Source organism: Embiotoca jacksoni, unplaced genomic scaffold (genome assembly GCF_022577435.1).
Source record: "Embiotoca jacksoni isolate LCO1_2020_lvr unplaced genomic scaffold, fEmbJac1.0.p SCAF_45, whole genome shotgun sequence".
In the NCBI taxonomy this organism is placed as follows: domain Eukaryota; kingdom Metazoa; phylum Chordata; class Actinopteri; family Embiotocidae; genus Embiotoca; species Embiotoca jacksoni.
In genome coordinates this window covers 491,399-514,639 of record NW_027185398.1, presented here as the reverse complement: position 1 = coordinate 514,639, position 23,241 = coordinate 491,399, and the positions used below count along the sequence as shown (strand labels likewise).

The following is a 23,241-nucleotide window of genomic DNA, read 5'->3' as shown; positions in this document are numbered from 1 at the left end:
CATAAACACACACATATCCATTTAAAAATAGACGATCTGATATAATCGTAAAAGGTAGTTATGGATGCAGCGGGGGGGGGGGGGGGGGGGGGGGGACCTCTCGACTATAAAAGCTGTAATTCCGCTGAGTGCCAGAAATCGTTGATTGGTTCTGAATCTATTTCCCGACATCGGCGTCTGAACACATCCATCAATTAAACTTGTGCAAATGTTGAAATGCCCTCGAATGAAAAACTCTCTGCAGAATGAAAACGGGGTGGATTTTTTTCCACATGCCGTTTCATCTTTTGAAGACAGAAACTTTGCCAACACCAGATTGGAGAAGCATGTAGTCAGCTACAAGTATGAACGTGATCGGTCTCAAAGTATCTGAAAAACAAACCTGGAGACCTGAGTTATCTAAGTTGTATCTCAAATCAGCTTTTGGTGTCACACATCCAGGTCAGTATTAAAAATGTAAAGACAGTGGCAGTTATTTCCGTGTTGGTTTTAATTGATTGACTTTACTCAGGAGTCTCCAACTCTGTTTAAATATCTTCTCAAAACTGTTTTCTTTGTGGATTCTTTTGGAAATGTTTTATTTTTTCTTTTCTTTTTTGCGTTGACACTGTTTTTATTCTAAATCGTTGCATCTCTTTCATTCTTCCGTCTTATATTTATATATATATATATATATATATATATTATTTATTTTGTCGTCTTGTGTTCTCGGTGCTCATGACCTTTGACCTTTTTCTTATTTGACCTGCCTTGTCTGTTTTTCCTTATAGTAAAATACTTTGCAAGATTTGGAAGAAAAAGTGGTATATTAATAAAGTTTATTACTATATTAGTATTATCATTATTATTTTTACTGCTGAATGGCTTACATTTCTAAAGTCTGAATCTCCCGGTCGTATTTGTCATTATATGACAGTCTTATGATAAAATGATAATAATGTTGTTAAACTTTTAAATACTGGATCACCTGTTCCCTTCTTCGCTGCCGGCGACAAGGAGTTAAATAAATAAAATTTAAAAAAAAAAAAATTAAAAAAAAAAACTCCACATCCCAGAAGGCCTTGCGCCGCGGCGTGTGCTCTGCATGCAGTGGGGAGCACTGTTTGGGAGGCGGAGAGAGTCAGTCGGCTCGCTGTGGAGAGAGAGAGCTTGTGTCGGGCAGCAGGAGGAGCCGACACCGACAGAAAAAGAGACCGCGATTCAAAAGAAAGACGGCGAAGCTGCTGCCCAGATGCACAAAACTGGCTTTTTGAATTCGCGCCGGGAGAAACGGTCGAAAGGGTTATTTTGTTGTTTTTTTCTGTGAAGCGTTTGGGATTTATTAACGTGCACAAGAGAGAGGGTGTTGACCACGGACACGGCAACCTACACCACCCCCTCCAACCCCCTCCACTCCACCACCAACCCGTCCACACAAAAAAAAAAATAGAAAAAAATAGAAAAAAAAAACAACAACAGCAACAAAAACAAAAGGACTCGGCAAAGAGGTGAGAGGAAACCCCGTCCGTGGCTGCGCGAGGCATTTTAAAGTGGAGTGAAACCAGTGAAACGCTCCACAATTGGTTAAATGGAAGTTGAAGGAAACAGTTGCGGTGGAGCTGCAATAACGCGACAGACAGCCTTTCATCGGAACAATTACATTGTGTTGTTTCTTCTCCTTAAAGCGTGCAGTTTGTGAGCTAGTGTGGTCGGTGTGTGTTGTGTTGTGTTGTGTTTTTTTTTTTTTTTTTTTTAACCCCCCCCCCCCCACCCCCCCCTATAGGTGTACATTGTATCCCATCTGAAATGGGTGAGGTTTGTCTGGTCATACAAAAGAGGCTGGCGCTGCCTTTTCGGTCAAACTGAAGTGAATTCGTGTCGTTTTGATAGATTTGATTGTGTGTGTGTGTGCGTGCGTGTGTGTGTGCGTGCGTGTCGCCTTCCGTCTCTCAGAAACACAACTGAGCCCTCGCATGTTGAACATTTGAGGTATTTTGGGAAAGCTTTGTGTCGGAGGCAGGGGAGCGGAACAGTAAAGGTGGAAATGTATCGTTGCCCGTTTAAAAGCCTTGTTATTTGGCAGCGTTACAAAGTAAGACTGCGTGCGTGCGTGCGTGTGTGTGTGTGTGTGTGTGTGTGTGTTTTTTCTTGGCTGGGGGGGGGGGGGATATTTGCATTTGCTCCATAATAGAAGAGCCGTGATGAACGGCTTAATAACAAGGTAGTTAAAGTGTCGTTAGCAGGGGAAAAAAAAAAAAAAAAAAATCGAATCAATAGGAGCTTTAATTTGGTGCCTTTTTTACCCCCCCCCTTTTTTTTTCTTTTTTTTCTGCACTTAAACAACATCCCTGTAATATATTTTTGGGTCACAAAAAAACCCCCTGTTAAACCCATTTATTTTTTAGGTAAAGGACCCCTATAAGTGCAGGATAAGAGGGGTTTGGACTTGCCCCCCCCTCCCTCCCTCCCTCCCCCTTTTCCTCCTCACAGTTCAGGACGGATGTGGAGTGTTTGGGATTTAAAGCCACATAGGAAGGAAGGAGTGTGTGTGTGTGTGTGTGTGTGTGTGTGTGTGTGTGTGTGTGTGTGTGTGTGTGTGTGAAAGTGGGTGGGGTGGTGGGGAGGAGGGGGGGGGGGGATCAGTGGATAGACTAGAGAAAACTGGACGAACCCCTGCCAAGAATTTAGTTGCAGGGCAGGCAGAGAGCAGTGATGTGGGTTGCGGAGGATGAAAGCACCTTTAAAAAAAGCAGCTTGCCCACCCTCTCATAGCTGCAGGAGTCACAGTTTACTCCACTTTCGGAGGCTGGAAATGGATCCGTAACAGTAATGTGCACGATGATAACTGGTGTCAAAACAGCTGAAATGCAGATATGCTTTCAAAGCCAGCGCGTGTTCTGATTTCTGTTCAAAAGTACCCGTATTTTGTGTTTTCCGTGCCGTAATACGGGAAAATCGAGTCTCGGCAAACACCTACTTGAGTAATTAAGAAGCTTAGTTGTGTATTAGCATAGATCATAAAGTTTCAGTTTCAAAGTAGATTTTAGTTGCTATTTTTTTGTTCATAATTTCTGTCTCTTGTCTTTTCCAGGGGAAGGAGCCAGGCTTTTTTTTTTTTTTTTTTTTTTTTTGTATGTTATTGGAGGAATTGACTGTGCACTGGCAGCCTCCCTCCATGTTAATGTAATGGAAACGCGCTTTGGGTCGGCAGCATCTGAAATGCATCAGCGGAAATACATCAGCAGCTCCCATGGCTAATTGTATCAAGTGGTGGTGGTGGCTGGAGTTCGCCAGTGGATGCACTCAAGAGCCGGGTGCCCTGCCATGCCCAGCAGCGCCATGCTAAGGCGACACGTTCCTAATAACAAGGAGCACTCAGTTCAACCGGTGGGGAAGCTGTGGAAAAAGTTGGTGGAAAATCTATGGTTCGAGCCTCGATTTTGATTTCCTCTTTTTTTTTTTTTTTTATTTCATTTTTTTTTTTTTTATTTTGACCTAGATATTCTGTAACGCACGGCTGCCTTTTTTCCTGCCGTTTGCAGAAGCAGCTCTGCTTCTTCCTCTACTTTTCACTCCGGTTGCATTCACGTGTTCGCAAACATCAGCACCGAAGGACGGCTGAACTGCACCCTGCTTCTTCTTTTTTTTCTTTCTTTCTTTCTTTCTTTTTCCTTTTTCCTTTTCCGAGAGGTACATTTCCAGAGCTGACAAAAATGGATGTTCGAGTTTACAGCCGGCCTTTGTTGGAGCTGAAAATGTGAGGGGGAGGGGGGGCAGAATGACGGGACCCCTGTGAAGAGGAGGAATAGCTGGAACCAGCGGCACGAGATCAAAATGGCCCAAACCAGTTTGCTGCAGGGGAAGCGCTTTTACTGCCGGGAGTGGGTCTTCCACAAGATCCAGCATTGCCTCCAGGAGAAAACAAACAACCTCAGCGGAGTGACCAGCACTCCCAGTAAGCAGCCCCCGCCGCCGGCGCCCGGCGGAGGGGCGTCCAACCCCGGCGGCCTCACGGCGGGATCCGCCAAGTCGGGTAGCTCCTGGGGAGTGCTGCTGGTGGGGGGACCGGGAAGCGGGAAAACTGCGCTGTGCACGGAGCTGTTGTGGCCCTCGTCGGCCCAGGGGACCCACCGCGGGCTGCACCAGCAGAGCCTGGCGTTCCACTTCTGCCGGGCGGACGACTCGGACACGTTGTGCGTCGGCGGTTTCATCCGAGGTCTGGTGGCTCAGATTTGCCGCGGCGGGCTGGTGTCGGGATACGAGGAGAAGGTGCGCGACCCGGCCGTGCAGAGCTCTTTGCAGCCCGGGGAGTGCGAGAGGAACCCCACGGAGGCGTTCAAGAGGTGAGGCGGCGCGCACGCACACACGCACACACGCACACACGCACGCACACACGCACGCACACACACACACACACAGCCGCGCACAAACACGTCAACACGACCGCCTGACGTTGTCGCCGGCTCTGAAGGCGACTGAAATAACAATTATTTGAAAGATTAGCGCTCTTTTAGATGGAGAAGAAACAACTTAATTCATGTCGACAGCTCGTCATTCTGTTGTTTTATGAATTATCAGCCCAAAAAAAAGCAAACATTTACTCGTTGGCAGCTCTCTCAATGTGATAATTTGATGCTTTTCTCAGCTTCACATCCTTATCTATTAAATACCATCGAATAGTGGACTAATTAATGGTCGGTCAAAACAAGGTCTTTTGCAGTCATTTCTAACATTTTCTAAATCAAATGATTCATTTAAAACAGGTAAATAACTGCTTTTTGCATCCCTACACTGAACCAGCTGGTGTATTATCTCTCTCTACCAACCCGTCAGCTCGGAGACCTCCTTTCAGTTTTTAAAGGACTATTCGTCACCTCTAGGAAATCTAGGAATTTGGCTTGCCTGGAAATGGAAAAATGCAAAACCAGCCCCTCCCCCCATCCCCTCCTCCACCTCCTGACCCTGACGCACCCCTCCCCCATATATATATATATATATTTTTTTTTTTTTGCTGCTCACACTCATCACATAGCTCCGCCTCGGCAGCCTTTCCACTTATTCGATGTCACGGTTTTGTGACCCCCCGTTGTGGCACGTTGGGTGGGACCCCTCCCCTTGCTTGGCTTCTAGTTTTTAAAGAAAAGGTCAGATATTTTTAAAGTCTCAGGTGGCCGGAGACTCGCGAGGGGGAAGGAGCTTTGAACTGCGACTGACTCACTTGACCCGAGCGACTGCGCCGCAAAAGAAAAAAAACAAAAAAAAAAAAAAAAAAAATGAAAAGGAAAAAGAAGTTGAAGCGCACGTGTAGAGGCGAGGTACAGTAGAGGCTTGTGGACTTCCAGCGCCCTGCCCGGGCATGTAACTCGATCAAGATGGACTGTTTTTGTAGGCAGAGGCTTTACAAAAAAAAAAAAAAAGGTGTGTGTGTGTGTGTGTGTGTGTGTGTGTGTGTGTGTGTGTGTGTGTGTTACTCGCACGACTTTGTCTACACAGTATAGGTCAGACCGTCTATACAACACAGGCAGGAATGCAGCGCTGAACACGCACACTCACGCTTCTGCTGCAGCCATCTGGTGACACTTATTGCACCATCTCAACATCACACATGGAGAGTGGAGGAGGGTTGGGGGTGGGGAGCGGAGCAGGGGGGGAATTAGGTCAAACGTTCAGCAAGGTAAATCATTTTTTAAAATGCTCACCAGAGTCAATGGCTCACCCGACGCCGCTGCTTCTTCTTTCTTTTTTGAACACACTCATCCCCGAGGAAGCGAGTCGCTCCTCTTGTCATCTGCTCGTAATCACGCGGCCTCAACCGACGACTCCTGACTTCAGTTTGACCCTCGCAGATAAAAGGCAGGTTATCGCCCGGGACGTAAACACAGACATGAAAGCCCCGCGGGGGCGGACGGACGGACGGACGGACACTTATCTGGCTCTGCTCTGTCACGCCGGACGTCGCGCACGGGGAGAAAAAAGAAAGAAAAAAAAAAAGGCCAAATATTCAGTTGCAGTCGAGACCTCGGGGTCCTAATCTGCAAAGACGACAAAAGACACCGAAAGCTTATTATCACCGCCTGCTTTGTTTGTCAGCCAAAGAAGCTCTTCTGCGAAACGGCCTTATCGCCTTATCTCAGGTGTGAAGAAAAAAAAAAAAAAAGAAAGGGAAAAGCATCCCAGGCGCTTGTGCACAAATAATCTTAACGGCTCCCCCGCCGTTGGAGATGCTATCTGCTTTCAGATTGTCAGTCGTATCTGGCGGTGTCGTTTTAAAAGAAATAAAAAACACAGAGCGGAGACGTGTAAAACAAACAAAAACAACCACAAAAAAACAAACAAAACTCAAGTGTTATTCCAGCATTATGACCACTAATTTATATCAGGAATATAAACATTCAGAGGGTTGCATACCTTGCTTAACCGATTCGGGCTTACACTCAATAAAAAGTTATACGAGTTTCATTTAGGCTCTTGTTTAACAGTGATTTTTGAGGAGCTTTTGACCACCTCCCTCCTCCTCCAGCTGTGATTTTAAACATTAGCTAGTGAGTGAGTGCAAAGAGGCCCCGCCGAATTCTTTGGCCGAGTCAAAGACAAACAAGTGTGTTTGTTGGTAGTAATCACCAGTCATGTGTTAATAACATCGAAAACCGGTTTCGACACGGGTTTACGTCCGCTCCGTGCAACCTCGCTCGGTTTCCTCTTTTCCCCCAGAACAATCTGCAGCCACGATAAACCAGACTTCTGGACATTTGGAAAGCTTCAATTTTGGATCGATAAATTTCCATCTCAATATAATGTAATTGCAGGGTTTGTTTTTTTTCCCCCCCTAACATTTTTATTGCGTTTTTACTACTTCAGTTCTGTGTTTTTTTTTCACTGTAAATGAAAACAGCTGTGCCATGAGTTGTAAAGTATAACTTAGTTAAGTCAAAAAAAAAAAAGTGCTCATTAAATCGTGCAAATGGCTTTAAACTGTTTGGTAGTTACATTTTTAACTATTATAGGTTCTCTACCCGTTATTCTCGGGAGGATTGGATCTGGTTGTTCAATACAAAGACTCCACTATTTATTTACTTTGTTACATAAAAACTGTCTGGAAACAGAAAATCCATAGCGCGCTATTTTATCTCCGTATTGCTGAAAGTCCAAGTGCAAGTCTCCGGCGGTCGAGCGCCGGCCTCGTCGCCTCCATCGGCACCATTCAATATCTGAATGTCAAATAACCATAAAAAAAAACAACCAACAACAACAACAACACTCGTGGATTGGAAGAATCTCAGCTGACTGAGAGGTCTCCCAACAGATGATTTGACGAGTTGACTTTCAGGGGGGCAGCCCGTAATAACAAGGCATAATATGACACTGTAGTGTAAGCTGATTAAAACATTTTTTTTTTTTTATATCTGCAGTTTAAAGTATCCGGTTCCTATAGCTGTCAAATAAACAGTACAATATTTCCCTCTGAGATCTCCAGGGCTGTCGTTAAATGAGCAAAAAAAAATGTAAATACCCGAGTGAATAAACGGGATTACAGCAAAAACCTGAAAAGACTTTTACTTGTGTTTACTTGTAATAGTCGTAGTTGAATTAGTAAGAAGCAAAATACAGCAACGATACATGAAATTAGCTTCAGTATCTGAAGCTTGTACAAACTGACGAGCTAATCGATCAACCTTTATCTTTCCTCTTGTAACGTAGCGTTGAAGAAACTTCTGTTGGCCCAGTGAACAGATCCAAGCCAGTTATATACGAGTTATACTGGCAACGGCTCTGTAAAGAAACAGTTCACTCGAGTCGAGCTTCTCAAATTTGAACTATTTGACTGTTTTATTCTATTTTATACAGCACTTGTCTTTTGTGCGAGTTATTTTTTTTGTTACTTGTTATTTCTCCAACATTTTAATCTTACACCGAGACAAATTCCTTCTCGGTGAAAATGTACTTGGCGATAAATCCGTTTTCTAGTTCTTCATAATAAATGCATTACATGATAACCCCCCCCGCCCCCCACGCTCCTCCAGTCTTTAAAGCCTTTCTTTCTTTTTTTTTAATTCATGTTCTACAAGAAGTAACGTGACGCATTAGCAGGACAAATGCCTGCCGGCAAAGGTCACGAGCCGCAGCTCTTCAGATAAAAGGCAGTTTCACCTTTCAGTTTGCTTTTCTTCTCCTTGCAGTACGCCAAGTATTTCGCTGCCGTCTCGTTCAGACGATAAACTCGATACTTCTGGTCCATCCACATGCTCGGACCGGTCAAATTCATCGCAATCGGCGCTATCTGAAGGCTTCGACTCTCGTTGTCTGATTGTACCGTCCAAGGATATCAGTTCCAGACAAAGCCGAAGCGCATTCCTCCCGTCTTCATCGCGTCTGCATCAGTCTTCGTCTTCGCCGCTATCCAAGGCCGCTTGCCTTTGTTTTGACTGCAGTCCTCCATTTTCCAATCGGTTTGGGATTTTTTTTTTTTTTTTTTTTTTTTTAAACAACCCAGTCAGCGTCCTGTCATCCAACGTGCCTCACTTTTCTCCCTTCAGGTCAAAAGAGCCGGCTTTTGAATAGGTGGAATTAACCCAGTCATGTGGGTCAAACTACAGGCAACAGGGTTGTTGTTTTTTTGCTGATGAGACAAAGCTGCCTTTTAGTGTAGGTGTGACTGTATGTGGTTCTGTTGTCGGGGCTGTTTTCCACCGAGCGAGTTTGAATTGCAGCTGGACGAGTTTCTACCTCTTTGTAAAGGCCACAGACATCAGAAAGGAGGAAATAACCACGGCTTGAATTTGTTCTTGGCCACGTTTTTTTTGTTCCCTGATTGTATCTGTGGAACAAACCGATGCTGCACTTTGGAGATCTTTTTTTTTTGTAAAAGATGGCTAAAAATGTTAATTTCCTGGAAGCGACACCGAAATGTTCCTCGTAAAGCTTTCCTTGTCGCTTTGTTACACAAAACTGTCGATGAGTCAGAAAATTTGGCCCATTAATCAAAAAAAGAAGCACGATTAGCGCGTATGTGGTCGCTTCCACTGAATATGAATATTGTTGGACTTTTTGAAGACAGCCTTGGCATTACAGGCTCACAGCAGACGTTTCTTTTACAACATCGTGACAAGCAAAATCCAGTTATTAGCTCTGGGAGATGTCGGAGACAATGAAGTACAAAGTGAGAGCCATAAATAAATAAGGTGTTTGCAAAGCTGACTTAACGTCCTGCGAGATAAAACCCTCAAATTATGTAAATTTAGTGACAGTGTCAGCGTCTCCTTTTTTTTTTTTTTTTTTAAATCTCATTTTGAGCTCCGGAGTTCAAATTGGTAGACGTAAGTAAAAACCAACGAAGACATTTTTCATTAAGTTCGTGCGGCAGCTTTGTTTTTTTCTGTGTTGACTTTTTGACTGTTGCACGTTGGGCGGCCCCTCTTATTGGGGTTAAGGGACGATAAATGAAAGCAGCTCGATGGCTTTCATGTGGTGCGCGGCTGTGGAAAACTTGCTGGAGATTAGGGCCACATTTTAGAAACCCCCCCCCCCCCCCCCCCCCACACACCACCACCACCACCACAAAAAAAAACAAAAAAAAGAGCTCTCACTGTGACGCATCAACTCCATTTGAGCAGATGAGGAGAAACAGCAGCACTGGTGCGGCTGCAACGATGACTCAGCAATCTGATGCCAGCGTCTGTCTCCGCACCACCGGCGGTGTGTGTGTGTGTGTGTGTGTGTCTGTGTGTTTGTGTGTGTGTGTTTTCTGTGAGGGTTTGTTTGTGTGGATGTGGATGTGTCTGCCTACGTGCTTGTGCGGGCATACATAACTCATTCATGTAATTGTTATCCCACTCAATAAATAAACTCAGAAGCTCATAGTGAGCACTGCTGCAAATTCATACTGAAGGCAGAGGAGGGCTCGAACCGGATTTACAAACTTTCTGAATATTCATTCAGTCTACAGACTAACAGAAATTTGTGAGGACTGTCCATCGTGCGTTTGTAGAAACGAAGGCTAATCCCAACCGTTTGAAAAGATAACGAGGGAATGTTTACCAGTTTTTGCTTGACATATTAAAGGTTAACACTGAAAATGTAAATCAAATTGCATTTAAACGTTTTCAAATTGTAACTCAGTCTCTATGACTGAACAAGTAGAATCAGAAAAGTCTGAAAAAGCGTTCTGTAATCATATAACGTTTAAAAATCAATTACTGACCGACTCGGCTTCATCAGGCTTGTGTTGGTGTTTGGATCTCCTTTGATTTATGGTAGCCTGGCAACATGAGCAAACACCCTCACAGCTGTCATCACATTTTCATTCAAATACTATAAAACCTATTTAAACGCTTGATTGCACCACATAAATATGCCATCAAGCTTTTCCACGATGAGACCTCCGAACTTCAAACCGGGGATGAGTTTCATGATTTTTCGAATATTTGAAGATTCCTCAAAATGTAAAAGTTTATCTCATAAACCATCGTACTGCGTTACTTCTCTTGTTTTGTTTTTTACTGGCGCATGGTAGTGATGTGTTACTACTGCCAGAAGGTGGCGGTAATATACCGACAAGCTGTTTGCCAAACGCCATTAAGCTACAAACTACCAGGCTCCGGTCAAAACGTGAGATTTGATGCTACGGTACAAACAAAGACGACTTCACCCGTCAGAAAGTGACAAAGAGTTGCAGAGAAAACTGTGCCAGGTAAAGCTTGTACGTCGTAATTCTACCACAACGCACAGCGATCGCAGAACAAACATCAGCCCTCGTCTCAAAGACGACAGCTAAAGACACGCTTCCCAACAGACCTGTCAAAGGCAGAAGGTTTTCCAAGCTTGACGGCATTTGAAGGAGTCGCTCTCTTTCTGTGTGGGCAGGTGTTCGAATCAAATTCAAACTAGTTCCCAGTAAATATTTTAGGACCTGATATTCCCACCCCCACTTAAAAGCTGTGAGAAACCCAAGGACAGCAATGGGAGAAATGGGAAACAAATGGAACTGCTTTGGTTTCATCTAGAACCGTAATGCTCATTGCAAAAAAAAAAAAAAAAAATGTCTTCAGTGCTTTTAATCCAATTTTTGATTGCATTGAAGATTGTTTTCAGATAAATTGGCTAAAAGCTTCAGCGGCCGGTATGTTCTTCTCTTTTTGTGCCAGCGAGCTCCCCCGCTGCTGACCCCTTTTTGTCACCGCAAATCTGTCCAAATGAGGTAAAGCTGTGCACAAAATCCCGTCTTGGCCGGCGCCGGACAGCTCAAAGGTTTTACCTGTTGGTGTCGAAATCACTTCCCGAGACGCGTGTGCCGAGCCCGACGCTCGCCCATACACGGGAGCGTGAGCATAGCAGGGCCGGAGCAAGAGCGCTGGATGGGGACACGGGGGAGGGGGGGGTGGATGAAATTTCAGATTCCTTTGACAGTATTGGATAGCTGGCCAGGAATGCACACCTCGTCTGGGTTGGAAAGAGCTTCGGGGACTTGGACTAGTTCTGGTATGAGGAGGTATGTTGTGCTGGCCAGAAGAGAAGTGTGCAGTGTGTTTACACTTTTGGCAAATCATTAATAGGCAGCATGAGAGGGGAAAACAAGTATGATGTTGAATGAGGTGAGCGTATTTTTTTATTACTCTTAATACGAATTTGGTCGATTTTTTTTTTTTTTTTTTTTTAATTGCTGGAGTGATCTAAAAAGAAGATGGTTCTATTTTGACTGACAGCGCTCGCAGATTCAACCCCCTGCTTTCAGTCTCTACAAAACAATGTGATCACTGTGATCACTCTGCCCAGTCCCATAATAGTCCTTTGAAAGTGTCATAAGACTCGAAGATATTATCTTAAGTTTTCCACTTTGATTATAGGGGAACCTTTAGGGCTTTTTTTTTTTTTTTTTTTTAAAGAAATCATTGTTTTATTGTTTATGTAAGCTCCACCTCACGGCTCCTCATCCCCCCCCCCCCCCCCCCCCGACCAAGCAATCTCCAGGACATTGTTTCCTCAGACGGCCGCAGGCATCCGTCTGCTTAGAGATCCAGCACAGCATCGATTGTGCAAATCCATTAAGCCGAGATCAAATTCTCGCAATTTCCAGCATGTTTAAAGAACGTCAGAAACGAGCACCTTTGAAATACTGACAGGACCAATTGGAACGTTTTTGGGGTTATTTTTGCTGATGTTTTATGTCGTTGTGTGACGTCCTCTGCCTTTGACCGAATATGGACAAAAGGTGGGACATGAAGGAGGGGACATCATCCTGACTTTGTTTTTGCACCTATACCAACGTGCTACATTTTTGGATGTCTTACTTTAAAGGGATGTAACTGTAGTAATGAATTGATCTCTCGATTACAAAAAGAAGACATCGCATGGGATAAATATTTACTATCGCAAATGAGTCCGTAATAAGATTAGGAAATACATTTTTATAGAAAAAGGAAAGGCTTTGAAATGAACCAATTTCTGGGATGTGACCCGGCACTCTTGATGTTTGTTAAAGGTTGGAGTTAAAATTCAGACACAAAATCAGCTCACAATCGGAACTTAAATTTAAAAACTGCTGAAAAGGAGCTCTTTAAAAAGATCCTATTTCTCTCTCATGATTTTCTTTTGTTGAGTATAAATGTTTATCGCACTTTATATTTTTTTTTTTTTTACCTGATACAGAAAGAAACACAACAAAAAATATGAGGGCGCCTGATAAAGAACCAGCAAATCACCTTTGGCTAACAGGAAGCGAAGGCTCTTATTTTTAGCCTCATAAATCTGACACTGGAAATAGAAACAATCATATTCAGTCTCTTATCCTCTCGTACTTATACGACATTTAAAAAAACATATATTTTTCCGTGTATTTTCGCCGGCTCACTCTCGCTGGGTTTCATTTACTTTACTGCACGATTTTGTGTTGCTCTGCATCACGTGGTGTAACTTAGTATTTGTTTCGATATACCTAATGGACATGAGATTGCATCGAGGTACGAATGCCGTTTTTAATATGATTAATCGTGCGGCCCTACCGTGTAACAAACAACTCAATGAAATATGCAGAGTAGCGTCCCGTCAGGGGAGACGTTAACAAACTCCGCATGTAATCAAGAAAATGTCGACATGTTTTTTTTAATCTCATTTGCGTCTGGACACGATATATTTGTTTGAGCTTAATAAGGATTTTTTTTTTTTGATATATTAAACGCTGCCCAATTCTCTACTCAGTCGTTCTGAACAAAAATTATAATAATGGCCATTTCACTATTTTTGAAAAGTAACTCATTTACTGCTGCGACCTTGACATCCACGGAGGATTATCTGTGTAATGAAAGGCTCTCGGCACAAATGAATGTAAATATGTGGGTCCGCAGCTTACATAACTGCACTCGGGCTCCTGTGTAACCACTCTGCATCAAACCTTTGATTTGTAAAAAGCTTTTTAAAAAAAAAAGAAAAAAAGAAAAGGGAAAAACAAGCTTTCTTCAACGCATTTTGCACAAAAAAAAAACAAACAAAAAAAAACCACACACCCAAAACACTAATGAAGCCTTTGAATTGGGAGTTTACGTCCAATCAGACGGAAGTGGAGTGAAATGATAACAGGCCGAGGAGGAAAGGGCAGCATATGGCCGACGTAACGAGGAGAATACAGTTAAAGTGCGCGAGCTGGGCTGTGCGGAGCACCGGTCGCTCTTCTCGTCGTTCTCATCAGCGTGATTACTCCGAACGGGATGATTTGCAGCAACGCTGTGCATAATGTAAGAGTCGCATAGGAAAAGTGGGGAGGAAACGCTCTGTAGGATAAGTTGTCTCTTTCAGTTTGGATGAGCCAGGCGCATGAGTCAGCTGTTCGGCTCCGTGGCACTAAGCTCTTCCTGACTTTGCAAAGACGCTGAGCACGCTCCCTCCAAATTGACTCGAAAGCTAAATGAAGAGATGGGAGTTCTTCTAATAAAACAAAACAAAAAAAAAAGCCTCTGTCGTTGATTACGGAAGAACGCTTTGTCACTATCGCTCCGTGCTGCGATCTATCTGAAGCACCTGCTTACCATTCTTGTATTAATAGAGCGGAGTCGAGGCCAGACGTGGATTTTATGATTCACCGTTTGTGAGCTTTTCCCCGTGTCCTGGTCCTGGTCAGTGTTTATGTGTGCGAGTGCATGGCTGCTGTGTTTGGGTATGTGGCATGGATTTCAGGGCTCCGCGCCCGCTCCATAAAAACGAGCTGTGTAAATTTGTAAGGCGCTGGCTCGCTGCCCGGCGCTGCTGCGCCGTCGGTGCCGCCGCCGCCGCCACCCCCCCCCTCCCCCCCTCCACCCGCCTCCCCGACATCTTCACTGAACGTCGCACACCGAAAGCTCCACTTTGCGCGTTGCGGTGGGAGCGACGGTCGCGAACACGACGTGACAGATGGTGAGCGCATTAGATGCATTTCACCCCCCCCCCCTCCCCACTTACTCGTCTTTTAGTTGTTTTGTTTTTTTTCCGTGTCTTAAATAGCAACTGGCATCAAGTCGAGCATATGTTGAGGACTTCAGCGAAAAACCAAATTAATTGGTACAAAAGTCCAAGACCACCATGTCTGCCCCGAATTCCTGTGTTTGGCCCAGGTATGCTGCAGGTTGGTCTAAACTAAATCGGCTTTTCCCCGAGCTTATTTTCTCTCCATCTCCCGTATCCCGCTGAGTTTTCTTTTGTCTGCAGTCCTCGTCTTTTGACTCTTTGACAGCCCGAAAAGTAGCTGAATTGTGAGAGAAGAAAGGCTCTTTGTTTTGCCCACTTGCTGTCACTGTGGATTTGATTGTCTCAGTAGGCAACATGGCCTCGCACACACACACACACACACGCACACGCACACGCATGCACACGCGCGCACACGCACACTCTCGCACACAGTCACCCCTGTGGACGGACATTCCTGTTGGCGGAGCTCCCAGATGGCGCTGCAGGTCGTCTGTGGCGCTGCGGCCGTAAGAAGGAGTGATTGACTGGGTTTGTGAAGAGGTTGAGGCCACATCACCGGTGGAGAGCGAAGGTTAGAAGACCTTTGCGCTGCTTTTCTTTTCCCGCTGAGAGTTCGGACTGTTTGGAGAAACTTTTTCGATGCAGGATTGTAGAAGCCTCGCCAAAAAAAAAAAAAAGGTTTAACTATCCGATAAATGACGAAATAATAAACAAGTCAGCCGACGACAACAAACATTTTAATTCTAGCTTCTAAACTGTGATTGTTTGCTGGTTTTCTTATTTTATTATCAGGGTTTGAGGCTGTTTGTCGACAAAACGAATAATTTGGAGACTTTTCCTCGGGCGATGTCATTTGTGGATAATTTTCTTGCTATTCTCAGATGATTCTACATAACAGCGATAATAAATTAATGGAAATAAAGACCACAAGGTAAATCGTTACCGATGCTAATTTCCAGAATAATTTAAAAGTCGTACACTTGCTGAAACGAATGCGTGCCAGACAGTTTGACAAAGTTTCCAATCCGGTGTAGTTTTCCTTTTGTGTGTAATTTTTGCCGCATGATTTTGCTAACGTAAATGTTGGCAACGTGGTGAATAGCACAAGACGGCGCCGGTTCGTATGGACTCTTCTCACGTTTAAATACCACCCACGTTTGAACGTAGCATGTACTCCAAATCATACGTACCATTAAATGTTATCAGTCACATTCCCAGTAAACGAAGGGGGAAGTCCTCCTTCAGTATTTTAGTCTAAAGAGTCAAAGTCTGAAGAGACCTTCACCTAAGCCACTTGTCCTTCCATGTGCTTAAGGATAATTAACTCGGGGTAAAATATAACTGAAAGGGTAGCTGCTTAAAAAGGAAACGACTTTGGAGCCACGAGGTTAGTGACAGGCTGTTGAGCATCCAAATGAAGTCTCGTTAACGCTGCATTTTAGTGTTTTATGACAAAGCTTACAAGCAACGTCAGTTCCATTAAGGAAGCGTGGTAGTTAAAGCGGCCGTCCCATCGTCCGGAAGGCGGCTGATTTTTTATCTGTGTGACAGCTACCTGTAAGGAGCCTCAAACGCCCCCCCTCCCTCCCTCCCTCCCTCCCTCCCTCCCTCCCTCCCCCCACCGGCACCCACCAATCAAGTTCTTTTTTAATGTCGATTAATTGATTTGTTCAACCCCTTTTAAATGTTTAATTAACCCAGACCCAGATTAAAATGTCCCTAATATGAAATCCTCAGACCCCCTTTATGGCAGCCAGTGGAGCTGGAAGTAATTTCACGAGGCTCGATCAATGACATTTCCCCAAACGGACGTCTCGTGGCAGACTTCAAACTGTCGGTCGCAGTGGAACGGCACGAACGCGACCTACACACAACAGAACGGAGAAAAAAGAAAAAGAGCGTTGCCGTGTGAAGGTACACATTAGCGCCGGAGCAAGTCGGCTCGCAGGTTCGCGTTGATAAAAGGTTAATGTGGCGTTTAAAACGTCGCACTCGGCTGAGTATTGATGTGATAGAGAATGCCACGCATCGTGTTTGCTTTTTCCGCTGGATGCCACAGGGCTGGTTTTAATGGGTATTCATAGTCGGGCATCAATATTAATGTTGCGGGGAGATTTTGTCGAGATGTGACTCGGAAGAATATCCTGCATGTTTAGTTGTCATGGATGTTGCCAAACACATTCCTCTCCACATCTTTGATATCATCTCCAAGGCTGAGCATTTAGCCCCCGGGCAAACATGTTGTTTTTTTTTTTTTTCCTTTTTCCATGAAAAAAAAGAAAAGCCCACTGAATTATAATGGTTGCATCTGCTCTGTGTGTTTCTTTGAGCTCGGCTCATCAGCAGCGGGGTTGTTAATGCGTCCAGGTTGGGTTGGATGGAGACGTATTTAAACGCCTACGCCGTCTCCCAGATGAGACTGTGTGAACTGAGATCGGTTACCTTTGTTTTCATAGTAACTGCTTGTTATTGTTATTTGGGTGTTTCGTACCTTATCTTTCACGATAAGATCACTGTGAGTTATAGCACGATGACAAAAATTCATAGCGTGAAAATGCAGATATTTCAACCTGTCGACGTAGTGATGCCGTAACGTAACGGAGCTGAACCGCAGGTGAGGAGTGCAGGTGTGGGTGGAGAGAGAGGACATGACTATTTGTATATTCATAGATACAAGCGTATTAAAAAAAAAAAATTAAAAAAAAAAGGGCAAAGGTGTGGAGTTGCATTTAAACCTTAGTGGATTTATTTATTTAAAAAAAAAAAAAAGGTGTGGATATGTAGAGAGGGACTTTACAGGATAAACAAATAAGGATAATTAAACCTTGAGCCCTACAAGGAAGGCAAATGGGAATTATTTCAACCAGTGCAATTATATTTGAGCAATATTACACAAGAGGGTTTTGCTTTAACGTCATTATTGGCACAACAGTGATGCAGTCGGTCTGTTAGTATCAACAGGTTATACAAAAAGTTACCAACTGAAGAAAATGTGTGATCAAAATGTGTATTCATATCTTGGGGCAATTCACTCTCAAAATATACAACTTTTTGTCAGTGCGATCTCCGTTTCCATGGAAACACGGGGTATGAAAAAGAACTGGAAAACAATCGGTCGCGTCAGCAGACTCTTATGTAACGTATGCAATGTTTACTACTCCAGGAAGCAGGCTGACCCTCAGCAACGACCCTAGCAACAGAGCATTTCTAGTCCGTTTTATTGCTTTCTAAAGACCGTGGGATTTCTTAAACTGAATTAATTCCACACATTGTAAACACAACACTGCTTTTTTTTTTGGCTCAATCTTGTTGTATACAAGATATCTGCTGAAAAAGAAATCCGTGGACACTTGTGTATTTTTGAAGATAGTAGCGCTCATGATGTGTTAAAAACCGGCCAAGCTGGCGGCCGCTTGGCTTTTAAGTGCTCGACCGAAAGACCCAATTTAGCCAAACGGGTCACATTTAATAGGCCTAATTGAATTAAAAAACAACAACATTATATTGCATATTATATCAAATTCAATTCCAATTATATTTCCCCATTGAGACGGCGAAGTGCTATTCACTAGTGACGAGCAGGGTGTGATGTCATGCTGATTTGTTCCAAATGCACAGTCGACCAATCAGATCTCTGGGTCGCAACTACTTTGTCGTACAAGTCACACTTCACAAAGATGAAACCATTGGAAACCGTCTGACCTTGCTTCGTCCTTCTTTTCCCTCAGGTGCGTGCTCTTACCTCTCCTGAGTGCGAAGCCCCCCCAGCAGGCCCTCATCCTGCTGGTGGACTCCATCGACGAAGGCTGTCAGCTGGGCGAGGGCGAGCAGAGGTCCTCCCCCGGCTCCCCCAGGACCATCGCCGAGCTCCTGGCCAGTCATCACGAGTTCCTGCCTCCCTGGCTGCTGCTCATCTGCTCTGCGCGGAGACAGAACAAGGCCATCACCAAACTCTTCACAGGTAAACGAGCGCCGGGCTTCGACTCGATTGAGCTCGTCATTTTGAGCGGGCGAATTTTTTTCAGAAGTGCTTTAAAGTGTTGTACGTAGCATTTTGAAAATCAATACATCGTCGTCCAGCAGCCGCCCGATAGCTTAAACGCAACTGAGCCGGGCTGCCGTAACGCGAGGCAGTTTGATGTATGAGAAAGTATTTGCGCTTGTCAGTACCGCTCTGCGCTCGTTTCTGCTCGCTGGAAACAATTTCTTGCAGTCTTGATATGATACATATCAAACACTCCCCCCTCCCCCCCTAATAAAAAAATGCAGCTCCAAACAAAAAAGCCTGCGGGGCCTTTTTCTGTCACGGCTTTTTGAGTTATACAGATGTACAAAAAAAAAAAAAAAAAAAAAAAAAAAAGGGCTTTGTAACGGCACGACATGCCCGAAGAGATTAGGGTCACCGCCGCAGACCTCTCTGGAAGAGTTGCAGCGGCTTCATGGTCCTCTGACACTCCACTACACCAGCTGCTGTTATCTCCTTGTCAGGCCGCAGCAGCAGCCGCAGCCGCAGCCTCCTCCTCTGTGGTGATGCGCTGGCGTAGCATTAATCAAGCAAACCTGTCTGCGTGGGAGGAAGTCTCCTCCACACTGCCGCGTGTACCCCCGCTCTACCTTTCCAAAAGCCACCGGAGCTTCTCCGTTGCCCTCGGCTCACCTTCTCTGCCGTTACGTAATATCCCGACTGCCTTCGACGAGATGCGCGGCTCCCGAGCGAGCCGCCACCTTCCTCCCGACGCTCGCGTTAAAACCCCCGGACTGTCACCACGGTGATTTGTGTCCGCGCGACAGCCATCCGTCTCGGATATTTTAGCCACAGCATGAAGTTTGACCCTCATTTAGTCGGTGGTGTATTTGGATTCTGGCTCAGTAGATTGCGGTGAGATTTTGCAGCTTTGCAATAATAATCGTGATCATTTTCATCGGTATGGAGATCAAGATTATTTATCACGATTTATTCATCGATTTTAGTGGACAAAAATGATTTGACATTTAAACAAGCAAAGCAGCTGATCTCCTGTTATGTCTTTTGCCTCGAAAGAAGCCTTAAAACCAAGTTTCTCTTATTCATGAGTTCCCCGCTCCGTCTTCTGCTCCAGACAATTTAATGCTCATTTATTTATTCATTTTTAGAAGCCCAAATTAGTGACTGATATCCGATTAACTGCGGCGGTAGTCAGGCGGCAAAGTGTGTCGGCATGTGCGATTTCAATGGAAAACAACACAGATACTGTACTTCTACCAACACATAGAAGGCCCACGCAAACTGTAGTTTCAGCCGTCTACAGTTAAAGTGTCTCTCTGAGTGTTTCTCTCATAAAATACGCTCTGCATGTAGGTTAGAGCCGAAACAATCGACCACCACAAGACGCAACTCTTTTGATAATCGATAAATCATTCAAGTCACACTGAAGCCAGATGTCGGCCGGTTCCAGCTTCCTCATCGTTGAGGGATCGTCGAGCTTCTTGACCGTTAAGCTGCACAAAATGCAGAATCTGAAGAAATGTGTGAAATTAGAATAATATCTTCTGGCATTTTATTGATAAAAGAATTAACCGTGAAACGAATGCGTATATTCTTCAGTAACCGTTGGCTGCAGCTGTAAAGCACATAACACAAACAACAATTGATTGGATGTGATTTCACTGAAGGCATCTGTGTGTGATGAAAACAGCTGTCGTGTGTTTACAGTTGAAGACATAATTTGAAGACGGGCTGTCGATGATTTGGGCTCACGGTGTCGGGGGGGGGGGGGGGTTTGTGGGGGTGGGGGGTTAAGAAGTGCAAATGTGAAGTGTAGGTGTCAGACTGGTGTAAGTGCAGCTTAGATGAGTGTACTGGAGGTCTGATCAGCGGCTGGCAGTGGCAGTCAAAGAGGAGGGGGGGGGGGGTTTAAGGACATCAGAAACTCCATTTGAGTCGTCCGTGTGGGCGTCACACGTCTAATTCAACAGAGCAACTGTGACTCAAGCTGCACACTTTATAAATCGCAGCGACATGCCCCCCCTCCCCTCCTCCCCCCTCAACACTCCAACATCAAAGCGTCTTACGTAGGTGCCCGTGCTCGATTAGATTCTGGATGTGGTGTCACAGTTGTGCAGTAGGAAAGCATCCTCACAATAAAAACTTTAGAGCCCTGCAGAACGACACAGATGGAAGAAGTTTTACATTCGATTTCCCCTTTTTTCAGCAGCAATTTGCATTAAATCTCATTTTCTGGTTTTATCCTGAGTGCTTGTCTGCCCCCCCCGACCATTGATTCCAATTGGCAGATGTTATTTTGGGTAAAGTTGACAGCGGAGTCACACAGATGTAAAATGCTAATGGGAGGTTGTTATCTGTGACTATCTCGGAGTATCTGTGAGTTGTGGGACTGCCTGTTTGCTTTCGCTCCTTCTTGTGTTTGATGAGCTGTCTGCTCTTTTTGTTTTTGATACGGTTTGAATGGAATTTCATCTCAGTGCAATCTGATAAATAGCAATTATCTTCTTTTTTTATTTTTTTATTTTTGGGACTGGTTCAGTTCCTTTTTTTTTTTTTACTGCCTCTTTGATGATGGCCAAGCTCTTATTCCGAGGGCCAAGCAATTGGTTTGGAAAAAAAAAAAAAGAAAAAGAAAAGGTCAGTCTCCCTTTGAAAAAGAGGAACAGAGCCAAACTCTCATCAGATTTGACGCTCCGAACATATGTCATGTCGGGTTTTTTTCTTCTCTTTTCGACTTGCCTGCGTTGCTCCCAAAACACAGATTCTTTACGATTATTTTCCAGTTAATGGCGGGATTATTTTCAAATGGACCGCCAGAAAATGAATAAAAAGGAGCGACTCCAGCTATCAAACACAGAGACGACTCGTGGAGAAATTTTATTGACTGAGAACTTTATGAGACTAGTTCAATGGGAGTCTATGGAGCCGGAGGCTTTTTGGTGCCGACCTCTGGTGGCCCTCGGCGGTATTGCAGTTTAAGGCGCTTCTGCATCGGCCTCGTTTTTCAGAGCCGGAAGCTACGTGCACTTTTATATGGAGTCTCTGGTTCGTACCATCATGCTGTTCTAGATTCAACGCCGCCTTTGCTTCAGTGTGTCATTGAGTTTGTGCACCGACAGCCCCACGTTGAGCCTCGACCTCTTTCCCCTTTTCCTAATGCTTTTAGCAGCCTCTTTGTTTTGTCTACATCCAGTCTTCCGCTTTTAGTTCGGCTTTTGGAAATTCTTCTGCAAGACTGGCTTTTTTTTTTTTGTTTGTTTCCTTTCTTCTTTTTCTTTTCCTTCCCTCCTCGCACACAGACGGATGTCGGCTCGAGCGACACGCGCCCACTTAGCGTGGCTTTTGTGTCTTATTATGAGTGCGGCAGTGCGAATGTGCCTTATTCATGCAGCGCCGCACCTTAAAATAGACCAAAGGGCTTCGGAGTATCAAATTGAGGCCAAGTGTCCCCTAAAAATAAACCTCCATATTGTTTACAAGTCAAAAGATGGCGGTGACCTGCCAAAGACTCCACTTTCATGCTCCGCGCGAAGCCAACTCCTGATTTTATACGAGCGGCCTATTTGGTCTGGGGTGGAGGTTGTGTGGGTTTCCCTGTATACTCTGTGGTGATGGGAACTTTGTGGTTTTGTGAATGCAGTGTCGATAAAGTTCGAGGAACGACCTTTAAACCGCCCGGTCATTTTTTTGTAGGAAACTCAGAGGACCGGTACTTTTAAGCTCCTTTTTGAAGAGAGAAGCTGAAGGTCTTTCTGTCCATCTTTGATTTCAACTCACTCCAGTCTGACACTTTGTAATTACATCGACTGGAGTGGTTTTTTTTTTTAATTTAAATTTTCCTTAAAAGAAACGACTCTTTTTTTTCCTCCCAGGAGCAAAAAAGAAACCCAACAACCTCTGACTTCCTCATTCCTTTTTATTTTATTTTTTTTGCTCGACTTGTTATTCCTGGTGTCTATCTCCGTGTCTGGAATGTTGCTTTGGGAAGTTTTCAACACCTCTGAGACCGAGCAGGAAGAAGAAGAAGGAGCCAAACGAACGAACTCGTGTAGCAGAATCCCTCTCGCTCGCATCCGCTCTGCGAGTTGCCTCACAAAACAAAGGCCGGTCTGTCTGTGAGGAGGACCACGTTGCCCGGTATCTCCTCCTGGCTGACTCGCATTATAAGATCACTCAAGGTTTGATTAAGCCTCAGATTTAAGTCTCTCTTAAGTCGTACTTTAAAACCTGAAGTGGGTGTCTTTTTCTGGGGCTTCTTTACGTCAGGCCTTTGTGGAGAAGCTAGCTTGCCTTTATTTTTTCCAGAGCCTTACCCCCTCCATGAGCCGTGCTACTGTAAGGGCATGATCGGGGTAGCAGAGTGGAAACACTTAGGCAGCGATTTTGGTTGGGAGCCGGCGTAGAATCTGTGCCAATTTAACAAGGCCTCCGGCAGACGGGAGAGCAGAGAGGAAAGGGGGAAGGGAGGGTGGAGGTGGGAGATGGGCAATGGTGGTGGTGGTGGTGGTAGGGGGGTGGAGGGGGTGGGGCGGAGGGGTCGGGGCGTTTAAATAGAAGCAGCATCGTAGACGTGTAGTTTTATTCGGCAGCTCATACCTCCATCCCTCATCATCTTTGTGAAAGATTTAATTTCTTATAATCTTAACAGGACTTATAATGTGCTGCCTCAGCCCGACACGTATCTTCTCAGATTCCAAGGTTATTCTCCCTACGAAGCAGATTTTTCATATTATCTATTTCTTAATTTTTTTGTGGGGGGGGTGGGGGGAGGGAGGGGTGTATTTTGGCATTGTTATTCAAATAAAATCACTTTTCCTCCGGTCTCACTGCAAATAATTACAGGATAA

The 23,241-nt window shown here is 44.6% G+C and overlaps 1 protein-coding gene across 2 annotated transcripts in view; it reads left to right on the top strand.

Moving 5' to 3' along the window:
* Window positions 1–1,124: 1,124 nt before the first annotated feature.
* The window catches only part of ankrd50 (ankyrin repeat domain 50), a 38,296-nt gene continuing 16,179 nt past the window's right edge, over window positions 1,125–23,241 (top strand). For both annotated transcript variants that reach the window (XM_069169500.1, XM_069169499.1), the window contains exons 1-3: window positions 1,125–1,487; window positions 3,071–4,322; window positions 18,138–18,370. In XM_069169500.1, coding sequence (XP_069025601.1) covers window positions 3,814–4,322; window positions 18,138–18,370 — 742 coding nt within the window. In that variant the 5' untranslated portion in view covers window positions 1,125–1,487; window positions 3,071–3,813. The remainder of the gene's footprint in view (window positions 1,488–3,070; window positions 4,323–18,137; window positions 18,371–23,241) is intronic.